This window comes from Marmota flaviventris, chromosome 4 (genome assembly GCF_047511675.1).
Source record: "Marmota flaviventris isolate mMarFla1 chromosome 4, mMarFla1.hap1, whole genome shotgun sequence".
Lineage (NCBI taxonomy): Eukaryota > Metazoa > Chordata > Mammalia > Rodentia > Sciuridae > Marmota > Marmota flaviventris.
In genome coordinates, this window is record NC_092501.1 from 38,989,107 (window position 1) to 39,012,018 (window position 22,912).

Sequence of the window (22,912 nt, forward strand, 5' to 3'; positions counted from 1 at the left end):
TGGCCTCCCAGCCCATTAAGGGATATTCTTTAATATCAATTGTGAGCTCATGCAATTTTGCTGCTTCTCTCTCCTTTCAGGATGTCAGAGTTTCTAATTCCCAACAACCCTTTATGACTAGAGAGACATTAAGTGGAGGTTGATTCAGATGGCAAAACCACCCTGGCCTCGGGGTGTAATTTCATGGGTCTCGCTTGAACTTTATCTCAACAAAGTCAAATGCTCATTTTGGAAAACAGAGTGTAGGGAATGGAGCATGGGATTTGAGTCAATAAAAACTACTTTTGGTTCTTATATCTATTGTTTGCTGGCGTTATGGTTTGGATGTGAGGTGTCTCAAAAGCTCATGTGTGAGACAATGCAAGAAGGTTTAGAGGAGAAATTATTGGGTTAGGAGAGCCTTCATCCAGTCAGTGAATTAATCCTATAATATGTATAACTGAGCAGTAACTGAAGGTTGGAGGTGGTGGGTCATTGGGGGCATACCTTTGGGGTACATATTTTGTATCTGATGAGTGAGTGGACTCTCTCTCTCTCTCTCTCTGCTTTCTGGTCATCATGTAAGCTACTTCCCTCTGCCATATTCTTCCACATGGTATTCTGCTTCATCTCAAGCCCTAAGAAATGGAGGTGGCCTTTTAGGTACTGAGACCTTTGAAACCATGAGCCCCTAAACTTTTTCTCCCCTAAAATTATTCTTTTCGTGTCTTTTAGTCACAGCAGTGAAAAAGTTGACTAAAACAGAAACTGGTACCTGTACCAGGAGTGGGGTCATTGCGGTGATTAACCTGACCATATGGTTCATAAGCTTTTGGAGCCTCTTGAAACTGGTGGGAAGGATTTTGAGATATTTAGCAGTGTAAGCTGGAAATGCTTTAGATTGTTGTAAGTGGAGCTTAATGGGCAATTCTGGTGGCAGCTCAGAATACGAGAATGCCAACAGGACTGTGCACAGTAAAGACAGGGCTTGTGAGGTTTTAGAGGAAAAGGAGGACACTATTGATTATTGGAATAGAGGCCATTTGTGTTGTATATTGGCTGAGAAGTGGTCTGCATTTTGCCTGTGTTCTAAGACTTTCTGTGTGGCTGTTTTTAAAAGAGATGGATTTCTTCATCTGGCAGAAGAAATTTCTAGATAGCATAGCATTCAGACAGGGCCATGGATATTGCTGATGGCTTTTAGCCAGGTTTATTGTGATATTCAGGAACAAAAAAGAGAGCAGAAAGATTTGGAAAAACTTGGACTTGAAAGGTGTGAGTAAACGTGGGGCAAAGAAAGTTGCAGTTGTTAAAGACATTACTGCCACTAAAGAAATGGTAGACTGTGCTTAGAGACAAGAAAGATGGCTCCAGGGCATATCAGGAGCTGGTAAGACCCCACCGTCTCAGGCTCAAGAGAGTAAAAGTAAAAATTCTCTTGAGAAGAGACCAGTGGTACATCCTTCTTAGGACCTAGGAAGCTTTCTCAGCGTGCTCAGCCACCCATCCATTCAGAGGCTGCTGCAGCCATGGTCCCTGGAGGCTTTACTACTGCTCAAGATGGCGGCAGACCTTGGCGTGAACCATGGTGGTGCTGGTTCTGCAGGAATGCAGGATGCTACAGTTAGGAGGTAATGGAGGCTTCTATACCAAGATTTCAAAGGAAGGCCTGGGAGGCCAGGAAAAGTGAAGCAGTGTCATAGATCCCTGCAGGCAGCCCGAGAGGGCAAAGTGTGGAGATGTGAGAAGGAAGCCAAAGCTGCAGGGAGATCCCTGAGATTAAGAAATGCCAATAAATGGGATATGGTCCTAGGAAAACTTTGATAATTGAGCAGAGAGAAGCTAACAGAAAGGCCATTTGGGCTGCAACCAACCAGGCTACAGGGGTGGATCTACATAAGCCCTTTGGAGAAGAATCTGGATGCCATGTGCTCCAGATGCTGGACACAGAACTTTAGCATGTCCAGCTGGATTTTAATCTTGCTTTGGTCCCATCCCTTCTTTCTACACCCCTATTTTCCTGAATACAAATATCTACTCTGTACCTTTATGTATTGGATACTTGTAAATTGCTTTTGATTTTTACAGGGGTTCACAATGCAAGATTGCCTTGAGTCTCAAAGAAGACTTTGGACTTGAACTTTTAGGCAATCTTGGAATGGTGAAGACTATGAGGACTCTTGGAAATGGACAAAATGAACTTTGTCTATTTTGAGATGGTCATAAGTTTTTGGGAGCCATGGGCAGAATCTTATGGTTTGGATGTGAGGTATCCCCCAAAAGCTCATGTGTGAGACAATGCAAGAAGGTTTAGAGGAAAACTGATTAGAGTATGAGAACCTTAACCCAACTGGTGAATTAACCCCTGACAGGATTAACTGAGTGGTAACTGAAGTTGGGTAGGGTATGCCTGGAGGAGGTGGGTCATTGGGGACCTGCCTTTGGGGTATATATCATGTATCTGGCAAGTGGACTCTCTCTCTATTTATGCTTCCTGATAATCGTGTGAGCTGCTTCCCTCTGCCACATTCTTCTGCCATGACCTGCCTCACCTTGAGCCCTGAGGAATGGAGCTGGTCTTCTATAGACTGAGACCTCTGAAACTGTGAGCTCCTAAATAAACTTTCCTCCTCTAAAATTGTTCTTGTCAGGTATTTTAGTCACAGCAGCAGAAAAGCTAACTAAAACAGCCAGGTTACTTGACTCTTGAAAAATAAGAATAGCGATACTGGGTCTTTCCAGAATTATTATAAAGATTAGAGGTAAGGTCAAGAGATTATCACTATGCACTTCAGAGTATATTTTAACACCTTAGTACTCAAAAGGTGAGCCTTGCTCCCACTTGGGAATTTGTTAGAAAAGCAAATTCTTAATCTTTGCCACTGACACCTCAAATAGGGCTTTAATTTCCAGGATATACAAAGAACTCAAAAAGCTTAAAACACACACACACACACACACACACACACACACACACACCCCAATCAATAAATTGGCAAAGGAACTAAATAGACATTTTTCAAAAGAAGAAATATGAAGATAATAAATATATGAAAAAATGTTCAACATCTGTAGTAATTAGAGAAATGCAAATTAAGGCTACACCAAGATTTCATTTCATGCCAACCAGAAGGACAATTGTCAAGAATATAAGTAAAAATTTTGGTGAGGATGTGGGGAAAGGGTACACTCATACATTGTTGGTTGGACTGCAAATTAGTACAACCACTTCTGGAAAGCAATATGGAGATTTCTCAAAAAAACTAGGAATGGAACTACCATTTGACCCAGTTATCCCACTCCTCAATATATAACCAAAAAAGTTAAAATCAGCATACTACAGTGATGTGGTCACATCAATGTTTATACAAGCACAATTCACAATAGCTAAGCTATGGAACAAACCAAGATGCACATCAACAGATGAATGGAAAAAGAAATCATGGTACATATACACAGTGGAATATCACTCAGCCATAAAGAATGATCTTCTGAAATTTGCCAGTAAATGAATGGATCTAGAAACTATTATGCTAAATGAAATAAGCCAACTCCCCAAAACAAAGGTCAAATGTTTTATCTGATATGTGGATGCTAACCCATAATGTAGGGTGGGGGAGAATAGAAATTCAATGAATTAGACAAAGGGGAATGACAGGAAGGAAGGGGGGATAGGAATAGGAAAGACACTAGAATGAATTGGACATAACTTTCCTTGTTCATTATGAATACACCACAGTGAATCTCCACATTATACATATCCACAAGACCCGGATCCTAATTAGAATAAGATACATTCCATGCCTGTATAAATATATCAAAATAGAATCATGTGTAACTAAAAGAACCAATTAAAAAAAGAAAAAAAATGTAAATTCTTGGGTTTTATTTCAGGTCTAATAATCAGTAGCTGGAGATAGGTAGGTTAGCAATTTGTGTTCTAACATGCCCGTGGGGTGATTTTTATGCTCTCTTGAGTTGGATAACATCTGCTTAAATCAGTGGTACTTATTGTTATGATTATTGTTGTGTTAGTATTTGATTTATTCTTAGGTTTTTAGAAAGTGACTCTTAGCCACAGGCCAATAGTGCCCATTGATGCTGTCCCTGGAGCTCAGCCTATGGAGGAGACAGCAGGGTCGAAAAAGGCGGAGGGTGAACTTGGAGAGGCAGATGGGACATGGCTGGCTCAGCTCATACTGACCAAGCCCTCAGGCCTCTCAGATTCAAGACTTCCATGGTTCAGATTTTCACTTAATCATTTCCACATATTTATTTGTCACTAACTCTATGCCAGAAATCACATTAGGGGGAACTGATAGGACATACATGGTCAAAGAATTTATATTCTTTTGTTAATGTGTGTGTGTGTGTGAGTCAGCTTTTTTTTTGCTGCTGTGACTAAAAGACCTGACCAATTTTAGGGAAGGAAAAGTTTATTTGGGGGATCATAGTTTCAGAGGGCTCAGTCCATAGACAGCTGGGACCATTCCTCAGGGCTTGAGATGAGGCTGAATGTCATGGCAGAAGAGTGTGGTGGAGAGAAGTGGCTCACATGATGATCAGAAAGCAGAGAAAGACAGAATCCTCTTGCCAGATACAATATATATACCCTAAAGGCACACCCACAGTGACCCACCTCCTCCAGCCACACCCTACCTGCCTTCAACCCCCACCCAGTTAATCCTATCACAAACCTAATTCACTAATTGAATTAAGACTCTCCTAACCAGATAATTTCTCTTCTAAAAACTTCTTGCACTGACTCACACATGAGCTTTTGGGGAACACCTCACATCCAAATAATAACAGTTTGCGTGTGTGTGTGTGTGTGTGTGTGTGTGTGTGTACCTGACACAGGAAGCACCTGCACAGTCTGTCCCTGTGCTTTTTCAGATGTTTGACCACACAGGCACCCGTCCTCTGTGTTCCCTGAGTTTGTGTATTCTTTGGCTATTTCACTTCTCTGGGATAGCATTTTTCATTCTGTATTCTTTTTCCTTTATAATCTATTTTGTATCTCAGCAAACCCGTTTACTCTTTCTTTTAGATCGTTCTTAATTTTTTCCCATTGAATAACCCTGATTAGATTATTGTTTATTATGGTCTTTGGACGATTTAAAATTTTGACAAATCATTGGAAATCAATGTGTCCCTTTGCCCTGCTGAGGAGCTTGTTTATGGCTTCTAGTTTTGCTGATAGTGTCCATTTCAGATTTTAAAGAGGCCGCCACTGGTTCTCCCATGTTAGTTTTTTCTTTTTCCTTTGTATGAAACCAGATCTTTTTTTCTTGGGGATGTAACAAACCTCTCCCATTAGATCAATCCTTGTTTTACTAAGATTGTTTCTCCCAAGAGTGCCAGATGCCCCAGAGGGGAATGCAGCCATAATGCCTTCACAGGATCAGGGGCTAGAGGCAGAAGTCATTAGCAAAATCTTGTTAGCAAAAGTGCAAAACAAAACAAAAGAAACCCCCGAGAACACAAGGGGTTGCTCAGGGGGCTCCTTGTGGCATTTTAGGCTCCTGAGCTTGAACATAGCAGAGGGGAGAACCACCTGTTGTCAATGAAATCTGGGGAGAAATGTAAGCTCTGGAGATAGCCGATTCCATGACTTTGGGCATAATTTTTTCTAATCCTCGATTTCCGTGGATGAGTGGAAAATGGACACAGTTTTTACTATGAAATTTATTCTGATCTTTCCAGAAGGATGAATGTGAAAGCACCAAGTAGAGAACTTTTCAGGAAGGTATTCAATGTGGTATGATTTTCCTTCAGGGTTTGTTTTTAGTAGCCCTGGTCTCTCCATTCTCTAACTTCCCCTCTTCCATTTAGTACCCCAAATCAAGACCCTAGAGCCTTAATACTCTCTCCTTTTCTAAATCTGCTTTCAGGAGAAGAGCAGGGATTAATTGACCCAGAGGTCTGTACTGTCATGTCTCAACTTTCGCAGGCATCAGGATCACCTGGAGAGGTTATCAAACAGACTCATGGGCCCCCTTTCTCTTCTGCAGTGCGTCTAGTATGAGACCTGATAGGTTTATATTTCCTGTCAGTTTTCCAGTGATGCTAACGCAGCCCTTCCAGGGAACACACTTTGAGAAACACTAGTTTATAGCATAGACTTTACAGATGTTAATGCTAGAGAAGACCTTAAGGATTGTCTGGGATCCTCCTATAAATTGTCAGTAATTGGGCGGAGACTGTAATCCAGTATAACAGTCTTTCTAATTTACCAGGGTGATGATGGAGGACAATTTCAAGTGTTATTTATCCCAAGGCAATTGCATTCTAATCAGGATCCAAACTTTATGCTATAAGATGATGTTGGTGATGATTTTCATGATCATGGGGATAATGTGTTATTGTTTGAGTTATTTAATGCATCGGGCACGATTCACACTGTCTTTTCCTGTGGCAAGCATGTGATAGGGGCATGCTCCTTCCCCTAGGTGAGGCCAGTCAACTCAGAGAACTCAAGCCACTGACCAGGGATTCTAAGGAAAATCCTGGACTGCTTGTCTCCTAATTGTTTCACCAACATACTGTGCTGTGCGCTCTTTTTAAAAAAAAATTTAATTTTAATTTGTTATATATGATAGCAGAATGCATTATAGTTCATATTACATATATAGAGCAAAACTTTTCATATCTCTGGTTGTATACAAAATAGACACACACTATTCATGTCTTTATACATGTACTTAGGGTAATATTGTCCATCTCATTCCACCATCTTTCCTACACCCATACCCCCTCCCTTCCCTTCCCTTCCCTCCCCTTTGCCCTATCTAGAGTTCATCTAATCCTGCCCCCCCTCCCCCCCACACACACTATGAATCAGCATCCTTAAATTAGAGAAAACTTTCAGCATTTTGTTTTTTGAGAGTGGCTAACTTAGCATTATATTCTCCAACTCCATGCATTTACCTGCAAATGCCAATCAAAACTACTTTAAGATTTCATCTCACACCAGTCATAATGGCAGCTATTATGAAGACAAACAACAATAAGTGTTGGAGAGGATGTGGGGTAAAGGTACACTTATACATTGCTGGTAGGACTGCAAATTGGTGCTGCCAATATGGAAAGCAGTATGGAGAATCCTTGGAAAACTGGGAATGGAACCACCATTTGACCCAGCTATCCCACTCCTCAGTCTATACCCAAAGGACTTAAAAACAGCATACTACAGGGACACAGCCACGTTAATCTTTATAACAGCATAATTCACAATAGCTAAACTGTGGAACGAACCTACATGCCCTTCACTAGATGAACGGTTAAAGAAAATGTGGTATACATACACCATGGAATATTATTCAGCATTAGAAGAGAATAAAATCAAGGCATTTGCAAGTAAATGGATGGAGTTGAAGAATATACTGTGCTGTGATCTCTAGGAACTGGAGTTGAACATTCTAGAAAGGAAGTTAAAGAACTAAAGATTAGATCATATAGGACAAAAGGCATTGGTGGCCTTTGTTGTGACACAGAATTAACAGATGTTCCCCTCTATTGCCTATGTTATTCTAGGACTTAGAAATACCAGAATGGGACAAGCAATCATTGACATAAATCCTAATAGCTGGCCACTAGGAGCCATTTTCCCCTGCTATAGCCTTGGGATGCCTCAATCCTTTCACATCTTCCTGTTCCAGGTATTCTCACTAGAACAACAATGACCAACTTGCAAGGTTGCTTTTAGTATACATCCTGAGGCAATCCCCCTACCTTGCTGTCCCTCTGGTTGTGATATCTCATTGTCCAGTTCCAGTCTTTTCACTTGGGAGCCAGAAACCTAATTGACTTTGCACCCCATGACCACTTCAGAAAAGCATCTTCTATGGCAATTGTGGGGAGCCCCGCTGTGATTTCTTGCCCTCCCACGGAGCTTGTTCAGTTTTGCTACCTTTTGCTTTTCCAAGGTGTGATCCAGATAAAGCATCATTATCTTGCTCCTCTTGGGTAGCAGGATTCCTATAGCATCCTGAGTTGGTCTTTTGTAGACAGCCTCTAAGTGTCTTATGTTTTTACATCATTTGGGGTGATTTTTTTCCATTGTTCTGAAAGACCAGGGAAAGGTGGTCCCTATCTCCAGTGGAAGGAGAGAAACTTCCTGAATCTTTTGTGGTTCTCCAGATACTCAGTACCTGAATTCTCTTCTCTGCTGTCTCCCTGGGTGCTTTCTCACACATACACACACACACACACTCACACGCATTCATATATACTTACATACTTTCATGCCCAAATCCACTCACACAATTCCTTAGTGCATAGCATTCCCACACCTTACATGAATGATTTCCACACACTCACACACACTTCATATATTCAAATACACTCTCATATGTACGAACACACATTCTAGCATGCATGCACATGAATACACATGCACATGCTCACACGTTTACACACATTCACATTCACATGCATACATATTTACACATTCTGACATGTTCTCACATACTTACAGAATCTCACAGGCATACATGCACCTGTGTTGCACTCACACACATTCCTCCACAGTTACACATACATACAATTGACATACATTCCCATAGACTCACAGATTCTCTTACCTGCACACACACTCATACACATGCTCTGCAAACTCACAATAGGTGTTATATGTGTTGCTGACTTGTGAAGGTGGAGGAATGATTTGCAGTGGGGGGCGGGGGAGTGGGTGGGAGGAAAGATGTTTCAATCACAGCTGACAGAATGATCTCCTGAATTCCTCTAGGGACTGAAGGAGGGAGAAGGAAATGCATAGGTTGAGCCCTCGCCCTGTGCCAGGCACAGTGCTTTGCATCTGGAGTTTCATACTATGCAGTCCCCTTAGCAAGTGATACTTAGCTCCTGATAATGTAGGTTCTCCAAGGAGCTGGATGTAACAGGGGTTGCTTTCTTCCAGCATTCTGCTCCTTTCACTACATGGTGCTCAAGATATGACGTTGAAGCTCTAAGATTTCCCTTGTAGACATCAGCAATTACAAAAGAAAGGTTTGGGGCACTGCAGGAAGCATGGGCAACAGAGAGATTTTTTAAAAAAACCAACAAAATTCACCATTTGACCATGCCCAAAGATGATTAATGTTAATATTCGATTCTTGATTTTGTTTCTTTTAATAATTTTAAAAGGTATCACCTATTGTAACAGGTTCTTTTGCACTAAGTGATATAATGTTTATTTAGTAGAACCATAAGTGTGTCACATATATTGAGGGATTTATCCTCATTAGAAATCTGTGTAGTTTGGCCCATTTTTATATCCAGTGGAACTCAGACTCAGAGATGTTAAGTGACTTATCTGAACTTACACAGCTGGTAAGCAATGGATCTGGAATTCAAATCCATATAGTTAGACTCCCAAACTCAGGCCAGCTCATATCTCAGGGCCTACTCCTTCCTTCCTTTTTTCTTCTTTGTTTTAAAGTTTGTTTTTAATTTTTTTTAAAATTATACATGGACTTAGTATCTTTATTTTGTTTATTTATTTTTATGTGGTGCTGAGGATGGAACCCAGTGCCTCACACATGTGAGGCAAGTGCTCTGCCACTAAGCCACAACCCCAGCCCTCTTTCTTCTTTTTTTTCTTTTGTTTTTTAACTACAGACACCTCCCTTAGCAATTAATACTCTTAAAATATCATATTAATAGTAAATAATATTCTGTCATCTAATGTTTTCATTTACCTGATTCTCAATTGTTGAGCTTTTAGATTGTTTCCAATTTCTTGCTAGTTTAAACAGAGCATGCAACTATTGCTCTGAAACTCTTTTTTACAAACATCTTTTCAGAAACACTGAGTAATTCCATAGGATAAATTCTAACGGGTAGAATTGCTGCATATGCACATTTTAAAAGCATTCGGTTCTCCCCACCAAATTACCATTCCAGAAATGTCATGCCAGCCCACACTCCCACCAGCAGGCTGTAAAATTGTCCTTTTCTCTGCAGATGGTCTGAGATTTTACTGTTGCATCTTGTGATTTGGCACAGTGCATAATACAGGTACCACTGTAGCCAGGGTTCAGGCTGTGTGTGGCAATGGTTGCCTTTCTATGAACATTATGACTATAGCAGCTAAGAATCAAGATGCTTGGAAGTCCAGCTCTACTTTGATAGAGTGAAGGGTTGAGGCAAGGGGAGGCAGTAAGTGTGCCACATGGATGGTTCCTGAACATGGAGATGTGTCAGGTTCCCAGAAATGGTGCATACCCCATGTCCTCCTTTCTCCCAGAGTTTCAGCAGTTCCATGGACCATCTTTGTTGGTAAAGTTGGAGAAAAACAAGCATTGTCATGCACATGTGGTCTTCTACCAACAGCATCTCCTGGGAAATGGTCCAAAGATACCTGGCAACTTTTCCCTAGTCTTTCCTTCCCAAGTCCAAGCAGGGAAGAGAGGAGAGCTTGGATTTCTTTGGAGCCAGCTGGAACTCAGGTTAACCTGGGACCATTCTTCACTATTTAAGCTTGATTGGGATGAATCAGGTTGTATCCTGAGACTCAGCTTCTACATCCGTAAAAGGGGTTGGATATTCTGCCCTTGAGAATTAATTTCATGGATGAAAAAAACCTCAGACTCCTGAAGGGCCTGGCAAACAGCAGATACCCCACAGCTGGCTTGTACCTGGCACTGCAGTCACCAGGCTTCATTCAGCGCTTTATTCCAGTAGCATTTGTGGATGATGTTGGCAGCACCAGCATTCTCATTGGGGGAAAGAATAAGGTTACTTGTCCTTTTATCAAAGCAGTGAGGATGGAGTAGAAGAGTGTGATGAGGTTCTTGTTTCAAAGGCTGACATCTCTAAAAGTGCTCTGGAAAGGAGGGAAGCAGCGGAGCAATGAAAGTGATGCAGTGTCTTTTTACTATGAGTGTGGAGCAGTACAGAGCAAGAAGGTCATCCATGTGGCAGCTCAGTCGCCATGTGTTTATGGAGCCCAGATTTCCTCCAACAATATCGGCCTGTCGTGTCATGCCAGATGTTAAGAAGGATGCTTGAAGTGCTGGGGCCAGATACTCTCATAGTCTCAATTCTTTCCATTTGCAACCTCCAGTGTGCAGGTAGACTGGGAAGGGAGTGGCCATGAAGGATGGATTCCAATTACGTTTTCGAAGATGCTGGCTGGGAAACAAGCCAGGCGTGTTCTGTCTACCTGCTGTTGTCCTAGCATCCTGGGGCTGGATATCCAGACACCCTTGACTTTTTTCAATGCCAAAGATGTTCTTTCTACTTTGCCTGAAATCCTCACATCTATTCCTTTTGTGTCTGTACCAATAGTTTCTATTTTAATTGCTTAATTTAAAAAAAAAAATTAAGGAAGGGGGAAAATGAAATGAAGCAAGTTATTTATAAGCAGACCAAGGATGTCAGGGAGACTTTTTCAAGTGCTTAAAGCTATGTACTTAGGTCTTCTATAGTCTCTATAATTACTATGTGTTATATAAGGTCTCAACCTATTCATGAACCATGACTTATTAAACTATTTCCTTAACAGTGAATATTTAAGCTGTTCACATGTTAACTTTTCAGATTTGAAATACTTCTCATATCTTTTAGATACTTTTGGGTTACTTTTTAGATTAAATTCCAATTTGCCAGGGTCAAAGATTTGAGCAGTTTTAAATGTCCATGTTTTGTGTTGTATTACTTTCCATAGGGTTGTATCATGTTTTGCTACCAATGGCCATGAGGGATCATCTCATTTTGTCACAGCCTTATCAACACTGGATATTATCAATTTAAAAAACAACCACTATGGAGCCAGATAAATTATTACATTTCTAGGCAATATTACCTTTCAGATTTCTACTTTCTCAAATGACCTGCAGATCCCTTCTCCAGGAGTACTTGGAGAGGCCTGGGCTTGAGTCCCAGGACCCTATGGGTAGTCTCAAGTGACTGTCTAGGGCCACAAGGAACTGCGGAGCTGGGTCTTTATGTCCATCTTGTCTGTACACAAGCCAAATGCTTGGGAGGGAGGCTGGGGGCTGGGCCATATCACCAGCTGTTTCTCCAGCCCGATTTCCCATGGCCACATGACATGTGGCAAGTCAATGATTGGAAATTCAAAGAACATTTGATATTATAAACAGATGGCCAGATAAAGGTAATTTAACCCATCAAAGAGGTGAATGACAGTGTTTGTCTCCGTTTTGTATTACTGGTAGAACACAAATCTATGACATTGCTTTGATCTTTTAGGCATTATGAAATAAATGCCAACCATCTATTTGTGAACAGCTCACATTCTATTGTGCTGGCTCTCAGATATCATCCTCTCAAACTCCCTGTAGCCTCCTGGAAAGTAGGGAAAGGACGGCACTTGGGAGAAACAAGGAAGAAGAAAGTGATATGAACACAAAGTAGCAAAATAGTGAATCCAAAGATCTACTGTGACACTTGATGGAGGGAATAGGATTACTGCAGGGAGGTAGTTGGGCTCAGTGGTGGAAGGAGGCTGGATTCCAGCCTCTACTCTGACATCCCAAAAGCCTGAAAAAAAAGTCCTTAACAGAAGGAAGAGTTAATAAAAATAAGAAAAGAACAATACCTCCTGGTATAAGAGGTCCGCAGATGGAGTCAGAGGGATGGAGTAAGAAGGGAAGAGACGGACAGCTGTCCCAGTAATACTAGAGGCTGAGGCCCCAGAGAATGCTGTTGAACTTAGGAGCAGAATTGGGGGAAAAATACTGAATCAAGAAGGGAAGGGGTGAGCTTATAACAGGAGGGGCAGGAAAGAGAGGAGACTTGACATATTAGGTGTGCCCCTTATGGGAAAGTCACACCTGTGGACGAACTGTACAAAATAAGGATGAGGTTCATCATCGATTATTAGGAGCCATATGGATATCTGACGCTATGAGGAAGTACATCTTTGAAATTTTGATGAGGGCTGGGGAAGGATAGAGCTCATTCTGCAAGGGAAAAGGGGTCTAAGTAAAAGCAACAGAGCCATGGTGTGGGGGGATGTTTTGACTTCTTGCAGCTGCATCTGAAATGTTCCTGAAAGCACAACCAGACCTAAGGAGGCTACCATCTCATACAGGCTCTGTGACATATCCAAAAGATTTTGGAGACATCTGTAAGGTCCGAAAGATCCCCCTGGAAACTGATGGACTTGGGGATCCCAGAAGGAAGTTTTAGTGCTGCATTTAATTCAGTGTTGGTTTGAAAGAAGAGATCTAGGAAGCTCTGGGATACTAAGAAAGTGAAGAAGAGATGTTGGGAATGAGGATAGAGCCAGAATCTGACCTGTCCCACAGCAGTGGGAACACCCATTGCAAAATGTAACACCCATCCTTTTCCCAGCCCAGCCCTTCTGCTCTAGAAATTTGAGGTACCTCAGGAATCTAGCAGATTCCTCAAGCAGATGCAGATACATAATTCTTTATAATGGGAAGATGAGTGTCTGGGGTCACCCACCAGGTCAAGAAAGAGACGTCTACTCTCTCCTCTCTTCTTCACTGCCTTCCTGATCAGCTGGGATTGGAGGCAGGCATTGCCAGCTTTGTTTTTAGATGTATCCTCTTACTTCGCTTAGTCCAGCAGGTCTATAAATGCAACTCCCTTCATGCAGCTGTGCTTATTTGTCCTGAACCTAAACTGCAACCACAAATACTGTGGTTTGAAAGAGTCCATGTGCCCCATTACAATGGACCACAGTGGGCTTTCCTCTGAGTCAGTTTTTACTGGATCTGAGCCAGCTTATTTCTTTCTGCTTCTTGGAACATCCCTTGAAAGGTAGAAATGAAGCTGATCTTAATTCTTCCTTCAACATGACATTCCCTTTTGAAATTGTACAAATAACAGTGTCTGATTGTCATGTTGAATTGTGAGCATGGATATGAAATGCTCCGAAATCTGACTGAAGCCAAATATTAGGTCATAAGTCAACATTTTGCTGAGAAACTTGGTTACTAAGAGGTTGAAAATTTATATCTTTTCATGAGAAAACTTGTTTGCCAGCAGGAAAAAATTTCAAAGACTGTTATCTTTCTAGGTGGAGGGAGAGAGATATGTATAATTTTGCAACCTGGGTCAAAGTCCTTTGGGACTTCTGAAATTGGATTGGTTGAGGAATGAGGCTTTGGTGTAATACTTGAATTGTTCCCTGGGGTGAAAGTCAATGGGTGGCACAGGTGTGTGTCATTTCTTACAAGGTGGTTAGGCAAAATTGTGTGAAAGGCTAAGAGCCGCCTATTCCCACTGCAGGAGGTCACCTTCTGCCCACAAATCCTTCTGATGGAGAGAATATGACAAGAAAATTAGCCATCTTGGGCCATGAGCACTCAGGGTCTTGAAAGAAGTAAAATCCTGATCTTCATCTGAGTGACTACAGCAGTCCTTGGAAAAATCGTGGTGGATGTGAAGACAACTAAACAGAGGCAGGAGCCAGGGATGATGCCCTCTACACTGCCAAGAAGTCTGTAGCTTACCAGCATGGCCTATTTTTGTCTGTGATGCTTCAGTCCTATTACCAAGCCCACACTGAGGTCTTCCAGTCTCTATTGTGTGAGCCATAGTAGGAGGGAAGAAAAGGCGAGGAGGCATCTGCGGCTCACTAAAGAATGAAAACCAGGCGCTTTGCTTCATTAAGAACATTATGCACTATTTTAAGAAGGCCAAGTGACAATGTCTAGTTCACATTTCCTTCCAAAAACATAAAGCAGCTCACATTCCCTCTTGAGTGCCCAAACTCTAGCAAAAGTTCCAATTGTGGCTTAAGATAGAATTGAACTTCTACTAGGAATGGGTGTGATGGAGTAGGACTTTAGCTGTGGCTGTAGGCGAATTCCTGATGGAATAATCTGTAACTCCTGCACTATATGGAAATACTGGCATTAGAAACCTGATCCTATACATGTACGTGTATGTGCACAGATGTATGTATGTATGTATGTGCATGTGTGCCACTGTGACTCACCTCAAGCTCTTCCTCTCCACCCCTCTCATGACATATACTGTAGGTATCTGGAGCCTACATATCTTTTTTATACATAACCAAAATGAGTGGCATCAACTAATGGTGACATTTGTATGCTAGAAAATGGTAGGAAGGTTTGCTATGCTGTCTGTGGGCAAGAGGGCCATTTAGGAAGGGTCCTTCAAATCCCACCATTGAGATGTCTCACTACTTGAAATGAATATAGCAGGCCATATGCCTGCCTGACTTTATGATGATTTTTTGGTATTTCAGGCAAAGAAGGGGAATTATGCCTTTCTGTGGGATGTGGCCGTGGTGGAGTATGCAGCCCTGACAGATGACGACTGTTCAGTGACTGTCATCGGCAACAGCATCAGCAGCAAGGGCTATGGGATTGCCCTGCAGCACGGCAGCCCCTACAGGGACCTCTTCTCTCAGAGGTAGGCATGATCAATAAGGCCCCAACAGTTTCCGGACTCCAACAGCTGGGAATTGAAAAATAACTTCTCTTGAAAGATAAGAGCCAACATAAACTCATTTAATCATCATATCTTCCTAAGCACCAACAATGTACCTAGTACATCCTTTACCCACCTCCAACTAACTCACGTGAAGGAGTTGGGATAAAAATAGAAATATATAGCCCCTTCTCATGAAAGTGTGTATTGCCAGTGGGATGTGAGCAGGCAGTGCCAGCCAGCCGAGGGCGTAAGTGCAAAGGCAAGGTCATCTTCAGGTTTGGAGGCAGAGGAGGGCATCTGACAGGACCCAGGAGACCCAGAAGGACTTCCCAGAGGTGGTGACACCTGAGGTTTCAAGGAGGAGTAGGAGTTAGCTAAGTAAATGAATAATAAATCTCATCTTCAAAGGGCCTAATAATCACTTTTATGTGTTGCTGAGGATCGAACCCGGGCCGCACGCATGCCAGGCGAGCGCGCTACCGCTTGAGCCACATCCCCAGCCCTAATAATCACTTTTAAAGATCGATATATCTGCAAAGTGGCAATCATCCATGTGGAGGCTTTAAAAAATGGAATCAGAAAAGCAGAAGGTTTCCACATTCATCTGGATTGTGTGGTAGGCGGTTCCTGGCCCAAAGAGTTGCTATCTTGGGAGTGGACCTAGCTGGGCTCTGTGGAGACAGGATAGGTATTCGTTACTTGCCTACTCCCCAACTTCCCAGGAGCAGAATCCGGGTTTCCAAGCCATTTTCTTAGAATTAATTCAGATATTGTTGGTAATTATATTAGCAAAAAGGGGATTGGAGAGAAAGTGGGGTGGTAGGCTATACAGACAGGAGAGTTCCAGACTAGGCAAAATGAGTGGATGCCCTCCATCAGGAATGAATAGATTATGCCTAGTTTGTATTTGCATTTTAGCTTCCCTTGTGATTTGCTTGTGTGAGCTCATCCCTTGAGCCTGTCCAGCATTTCCCTTGGACATGGTCAGGTTTCCAAGTGCTTAATCCAAGCCCCTGACTTCTTCTTTGAGAAGTATCCATCCCTATTTTCTGACACAGGTGCTTATCTTGGTCCTTGGCCAGATGACCTGGCTTTAGCCAGAAAGAGTGGAACTGAAGGTCATGGGTAAGCTCAGTGGGCTTCTCCCAGTTGTCAACCATCCAACCAACAGGAGCTCCTGTCCCCAAGGACATCTAAGTCTTGGGCCCTTCACTTGCACATATCTATGAGATGGCCTCCTGTTGGCTGAATGAGGTGGAATTACAGAGCCCAGAGAGGAAGCCCTAATGGCAGGCTCTGCCTTAGTCCATCAAAATTCAAAAAGTATCAGGAATATCCAAGTGAAGAGACTGGCATAGTGCCAGGGTTAGGCACAAGTCTCAGGCACCTGATTGATTCATGAACACCATCACTGGGGAGTGTCCATTTGGAGGGAAAACGTTCCTTGAGGTCATCTCTTTTACATCCTACAGCCCAGAGAGGTTAACTGTCACCTGTGATTGCTTAGCCAGCTTCTGGTAGAGCAGGGATTAGAATTCAGGCCTCCTGAGCTGCAGGGCTGTGCACATGTTTCTGTTAGGTCTCCACACCCTACCTCTTCACTTCTCCCACCTCCAGAAGTCCAGATTGGGCATTTCTTCTGCTCATAAGTACCCAAGCCTCAGCCTTATCCAGGAAAGGCTGAGGAGGAAAGCTTGCAACTAGTTCAATAAGTGTCTTGTTTGCAAAACCGGAAAAAAGGGTAGAACTAATGAAGGTAAATGAGACTTTGGGGTTTTCTCTAGAATTTCATCAAGTATACATTCTGTGCCTTACTCTATTCCCTGGAGCCCAGAGCAATGACGAGAGAGACGGAAAAGTAGTAATTTATCAATTACTAGATTAAAGGCATGAAGAAAGGATGCCTTCCCTCCAGGGTTTAGAACACATTGGCGTTTTTGCAGTTTACTCTAGTTGGTTTTCCTAGATACAAAGCTCAGGGCAATTGCACAGACCATCAACTTGAGAGCATCTTTGTGGAACAGATAAGGAAGCCTGTGGGGCCAAATGCAACAGTGACACTAAAAAAATAAAATAAAATAAAATAAAATGAAGTCAGGGAAGTTAAAAGTCCAAAATAGGTCACAGAAGGACATGAAAATTCTCGACGTGGAAAAGGAAGAGATGAGTAGGGAGGGGTTTGGTTGTTCCTCTCCAATACCAGAAGTCTTGCTGAGTCTTTTGTAAGCTCTGGAAGGCAGTGGATCAAGATCAGCTTTTGGGTGTAGGCTCCCAGAGAGACAGGCTAGCCCTGGAATAGGCCTGCACATGGTCTGTCCACTGAATTACTGAGAGGTCTCTCCACAAAATTCCTCCCCAGATACCCTTGGGATTCTCCCTCCCATCCCAATGGTCATCATACACAAAAGTGGCTAGTCCAGTTTCCATGTCATCCTGGAAAAAAATAATTTTATCCTTCTCTGCTTTCACCAGAGGGCTGTTTGCTTTCTGACTATAAGTTTCCCAGGAGGCTGTATTCCTGCAGTATTGTTTTCTGTCTCCATATTGAAGCCCCTCCTGGGCGGACAGCATCCTTCGCCCAACAGACAGGAGTCTAATTTTGAAGGAACACTGAGACTCAGGTTTCCAATTTACTGTTGCCAGTGGTTCTACAAGAGGTTCTGTGAGCTGCTCTTAGCTTGGGTGTGCCTCAGTGGAATGAAGGGGCTGCTCCAAGTCAATGCACTATGCCATTGGCAGAAAAAGAGTCTGTGCATCAATAACAGATCCCAACCTTACCTGGAACTGCTGAAACTGTTTTTCCCTTCATACTGGGAGCTAAGCTCCTCTCTTTCTTTGGCAGAGGACAGGATGCAGATATATGTGAGTGTTGGGGATTATGTGCTAGAACAGGTTTGATGACCACAGCATGCAAGTGGGCATTCAATAAATGTTTAGCAACTTAATAGCCATTTATTGAGCACCTACTGTGTAGCAGACTCCACAGCTATTGAATAAAGGAAAGCACCTGCAATTATATCTGTCTGGAAAATAGAACAACTGGCTTCAGGAAGTGACTATTATCGCTCTGGCTTCCTCGTAAGCAGGAGTATAGATTATTATGGTGTGCATTAGTTTAGCCTTGTTTCTAGAAAGTGTTTTGTGCTGGTGACTTGGTCTTTCCTTTTGCTTCTATATTTAAATTTCCTTTTTGTTTGTTTTTGTTTTATTCTATGTTTCCCATTAATTCTCTTACATTCTTTCTGGAATAAGACTGGGGCATGCCATTGTAGAAAGCCAAAATAAGAAGTCATCAAATCAAGCAGCCTGCCTGATGTTATAGTAGAGCTGCCAAGGAGTAGAGACTGGGGATCCAACTTCATGATCTGGCCAGAGCCTCACTGTCCCCTTGGCCAGAACCTTACCCTGAGAGAATAGCCTACAATTCCAGAAAAAAGCAAGGTCTCACTTATCAGAATGACCAGATCAGAAGAGCAGCATGGCCACTTTCTAGTTGCAACTTTGGGAAAGTCATCTAGATCCCAAACTCCAGGTCTTTAAGAAATAAAATAGACATAATAAAATTGTTCTGCAGGTTGTTATAAGGATCAAACAGTGTAAAATGACTTGTCCCTACTGTGTTCTCAGTAGGAGGCAGATCATATCAATACTGGCTCTGTAAAGTGGCAAGTCAATACAGCTATCAGACTGTGCATTTACTAATCCCCTTTTATGGAACATTTATTACTTGCTAGGTCTTGAGCTAATGGTCTCGATGAGGTAAGTACATTGACCTAATCTTAGATTTTAGTGCTAAGAGAGTCTAAGTTGAAAGGTTAAGAGTCTGGATTTGACCTAATATCCATCAGAGCAGAGTCTATGTCCACAAACACACGACTCTTTTGTCTCCATAGTGAGCTGATTATTCAACCACTAACCTTCTACAGGGCCATGATATCTTACATATCTGGCACTGGAGTTCCTGTAACTTTCTGGAAGTTCAAACTGCTCAACCCTGGCAGAAGAGAAGTAACTAGTGGACATACAGACATGCAGCTTCCCTCACATGATAGGAGCCATGGGAAATACTGAGTGAGACACTGAAGTTGCCCAATTAATCATGCAGTATGCCATGTAATAGAGTTATGGTGCTCAGGCACCACACCACACAAATGTTCCCAAACCACACAAATGCATGCTTAAATCATGCATTTATCTCAACAACCAAGGCTCTCCTTGGACAGCCACCTTCTAAGTCTTTTGTGTTCATTAATGCCCTGGGTACTTAATGCACATCACATCAAGAGCTCATCATGCCATTTTAGTTTAGGCTTCTTTTCATTATTTAATGAATGCATTCCTACATTGATTGATAAATTAAACATCTGCTGATGGCCTTTGCTGTGCTAACCACTGTGCCTGCATAGTAGAAAACATAGGAAGCAATGCACAATCCATGCCCTAAGCCCCTGCCTTACTCATCCAGTAGGAATCAACAGTCTGTGTCAGAAAAACGAGGTCGCTGAGGTTTAACAGGAGCGTGGTCCTTGTCTAGGACATACAGCTGAGACCTGGTGCCTCCAAAGCCTGTTCTTTGCACTGAAACAAGTTTTTCCTAGCCAGTGAGAAGCCACCCCATGCTGGACTTATGATTCTGGCATGTCAGAGGACATGGTGAAGTTGTCACCCTTTGTCTCCTTCAGATGCAAGCCCAAGTATGTTCACTGAGCATAGCCTTAGACTTGTGGCCACAGCTAAGTAAAGGCTGCACAAATCATTCCATTGAGCATCCTCTGGCATGAGGAATTGCTGCTCTTTGTGCACACCCAGAGGCTCAAGGAGGTCACTGAAGATATTGTTAGTTGAATACATCATCATGAACCAGGCCCAAAGAGGTCTACTCCCCAAATGGAAAGGCCTGGGTATTTGGAGTCTAACAGCTACAACTGGCTTGCTGTTTAGACCCTTTGCTCACATAGGGAATGCTCAAAATACCACAATTAAAAAAAACCACTGTGGGGAAATCTAAGGAACAAATAGAGGTTGCCCCACCACTGCACAACAACACCATAAAATCCAGACTCCCTCTCATGCCCTCTCAGAACCCACATTTAGGCCATGCTTGCTTTGTTCTCTTTATCTCATGCCACCCTCCTCATCATTTACAGCCTCACTAGCCATGTTCCAGCTTCTTAGACATGACAGCACCTGAACCAGACAAGACACATAGTTCCGGTCTCTGGAAGGTTCTTCCTCCCCTCATTGGATGCCAACTCTGACAATCTCAAAGTGACTTTGGCAAGATATACCACCTCTCGTGCCTCGGTTTCCTTCTTGGCAAAAATGAGAAGATAGGAATGAACCTCTTAAAGTGTTGACATGAGGGTTCAACACTATCTGCCAAGAACTTAGGATACTCCCCACAAAAAATTTGTTAGGCCAGTGTGAGATACTTCATGACTGATTGTCCCTTAGGTTTTCACTAACCTGTCACCTCATCCTCCAATCTAAGCCATCTCTCCCTGCAGTGTACCATTTCCTGGCACCTTTACTCTCATTTCATGGTGTTTATCACAGCATCTGTCTTTCTGTTAACTGCTCTAATTGTTTTAAGGTGGGTGTTTGTGTCTCCAGACCACAAGCTCAGCAGTACTGAATATTGTGCTTGGCACGGTGCAGAAGCTCCTCAAATCAAAGGAATAAATGAAGGCTTTTGTGAATCTTAGTGGGAGAGACTTAGGATATACAGGCTAAGTACGCCTTATCTCAAATGAATAGGATCAGAAATGTTTTGGATTTTGGATTTTAACCAATTTTGAAATATTTACATACATGGAATGAGATATCTAGGGAATGGGCCCTATCTCTGAACCTGAAATTCACTGTCATTTCACATGTATTTTCTACACAGAATCTGGGGTAATCTCATATATTTTTTTAAAAATTGTGCATGAAACAAAGTGCAGCAAGTGTACACTGAACTATCAGAGGTCAGGTGTGGAATTTTGCCCTTGTGATATCATGTCAGTGCTCAGAGTGTCAGATTTTAGAGCATTTCAGATTTCAGATTTTGGGACTAGGGCTGTTCAACCTGCAATATTGAGGGTTGAAAGAAATCCTTTTTGTGATCATGAGCACTCTAAATTGACAGTCTGCTTGCCTGGTTCATTTATGTATTTCCCAGATTCATCCCAAGCACTTGCTCTACCATCCATGAGAAGGCCTAATGTGCTTTGCTGTTGAACTTTGTCCCTGGGCAATGGACAGGGTGGGAGAGAGCAGCAAGATTGTTGAGAAAGGGCAGTGGCATGACCTGATACATGTCTGAGGGAGAGCTCTCTGCCTGCAGTGTGGAGAATTTGCTGATGATGTCCATGGCTATGGCTCACTTGAGTTGTGTCTTGCAGGATCCTGGAGCTGCAGGACACAGGGGACCTGGATGTGCTCAAGCAGAAGTGGTGGCCACACACAGGCCGCTGTGACCTTACCAGCCACTCCAGCGCCCAGGCCGATGGCAAATCCCTCAAGCTACACAGTTTTGCTGGGGTCTTCTGCATCCTGGCCATTGGCCTCCTCCTCGCCTGCCTGGTGGCTGCCCTGGAGTTGTGGTGGAACAGCAACCGGTGCCACCAGGAGACCCCCAAAGAGGTCCGTACCCTCCCTGTCCCACAGCCTAGAGGCAGGAGGGTCACAACTGGGCCATTTGGTGGGTGGCTTTCTTCTAGTTAGTATTTACTCTGGTCATCTTGTCTGGAGACAGCAGTGTTTTTATTTAGGGGGATTGTGTCATGGTTTTATTTTGGTTTTAAAGCAAGACAAAAACTATAGGGGATGTTTTCATGTTTGAACAAAGTGCGGAGGTGACAGCCATGGCCACTAAAGTCCTGTATTTATCTATAGAGCAGGTACAGCGTGGGCAGCGCCAGAGAGCCCTTCCCCACCCTGCCCCGCCCATGTGCCTCCACCCTGACCTGGAGAGACCACCTGTAGGGTAAGAGAGGAGCCGCATCCCTTCCCAGTTCTCTTGACTTCTCACCAGGGGCCATGGGGCCCTTCTCCCCAGCGTGTGAGGGGGATCCCTGCCCCTTCCATCATCCCTCGCCCCTCCGCCCCTCCTTGCAGGCCTGCTCTTGCCCACATCCCTCCTGGGTGCACACACCTCAGAGGACTCTAGGCCCTGGGTGCACTTCCCTTCCTGCGTGTGCCAACCACAAGTTGATTCTGTCCCTCTATACTTCCTTCTCATTGGGGGTTTGTTCTTCTTCAAGCTCATTTCTTGAAAAAACAAACAAACAAAAAATTGAAGTCCTCCCTTGGAATTGATTCCTCTAAAGGAGGTGACAAGGAGTGCCATCCGGTGATGATGCTCTGCTGTCAGAAACCTGCACACAGGCATCTATAATACGAGCTCGTCCACTCAATTCACAGTTGTCACTAGCTGCCACGTATACCTGCCTCAGCTACATCTAGAACCTCAGCACTGCTGACAGATTCTGCTGGGGCCAAAAGTTGTAAATCTCAAACAGGAAGCAGTAAAGCAAATGGCACCAAGTCC

General features: G+C 43.0%; 1 protein-coding gene across 1 annotated transcript in view; it reads left to right on the forward strand.

The window, feature by feature from the left end:
* Nucleotides 1-22,912, forward strand: part of Grid1 (glutamate ionotropic receptor delta type subunit 1) — a 711,129-nt gene that overhangs the window by 678,811 nt on the left and 9,406 nt on the right. Inside the window, exons 14-15 of the mRNA XM_027939978.2 lie at nt 15,191-15,357; nt 21,765-22,005. Coding sequence (XP_027795779.1) covers nt 15,191-15,357; nt 21,765-22,005 — 408 coding nt within the window. The remainder of the gene's footprint in view (nt 1-15,190; nt 15,358-21,764; nt 22,006-22,912) is intronic.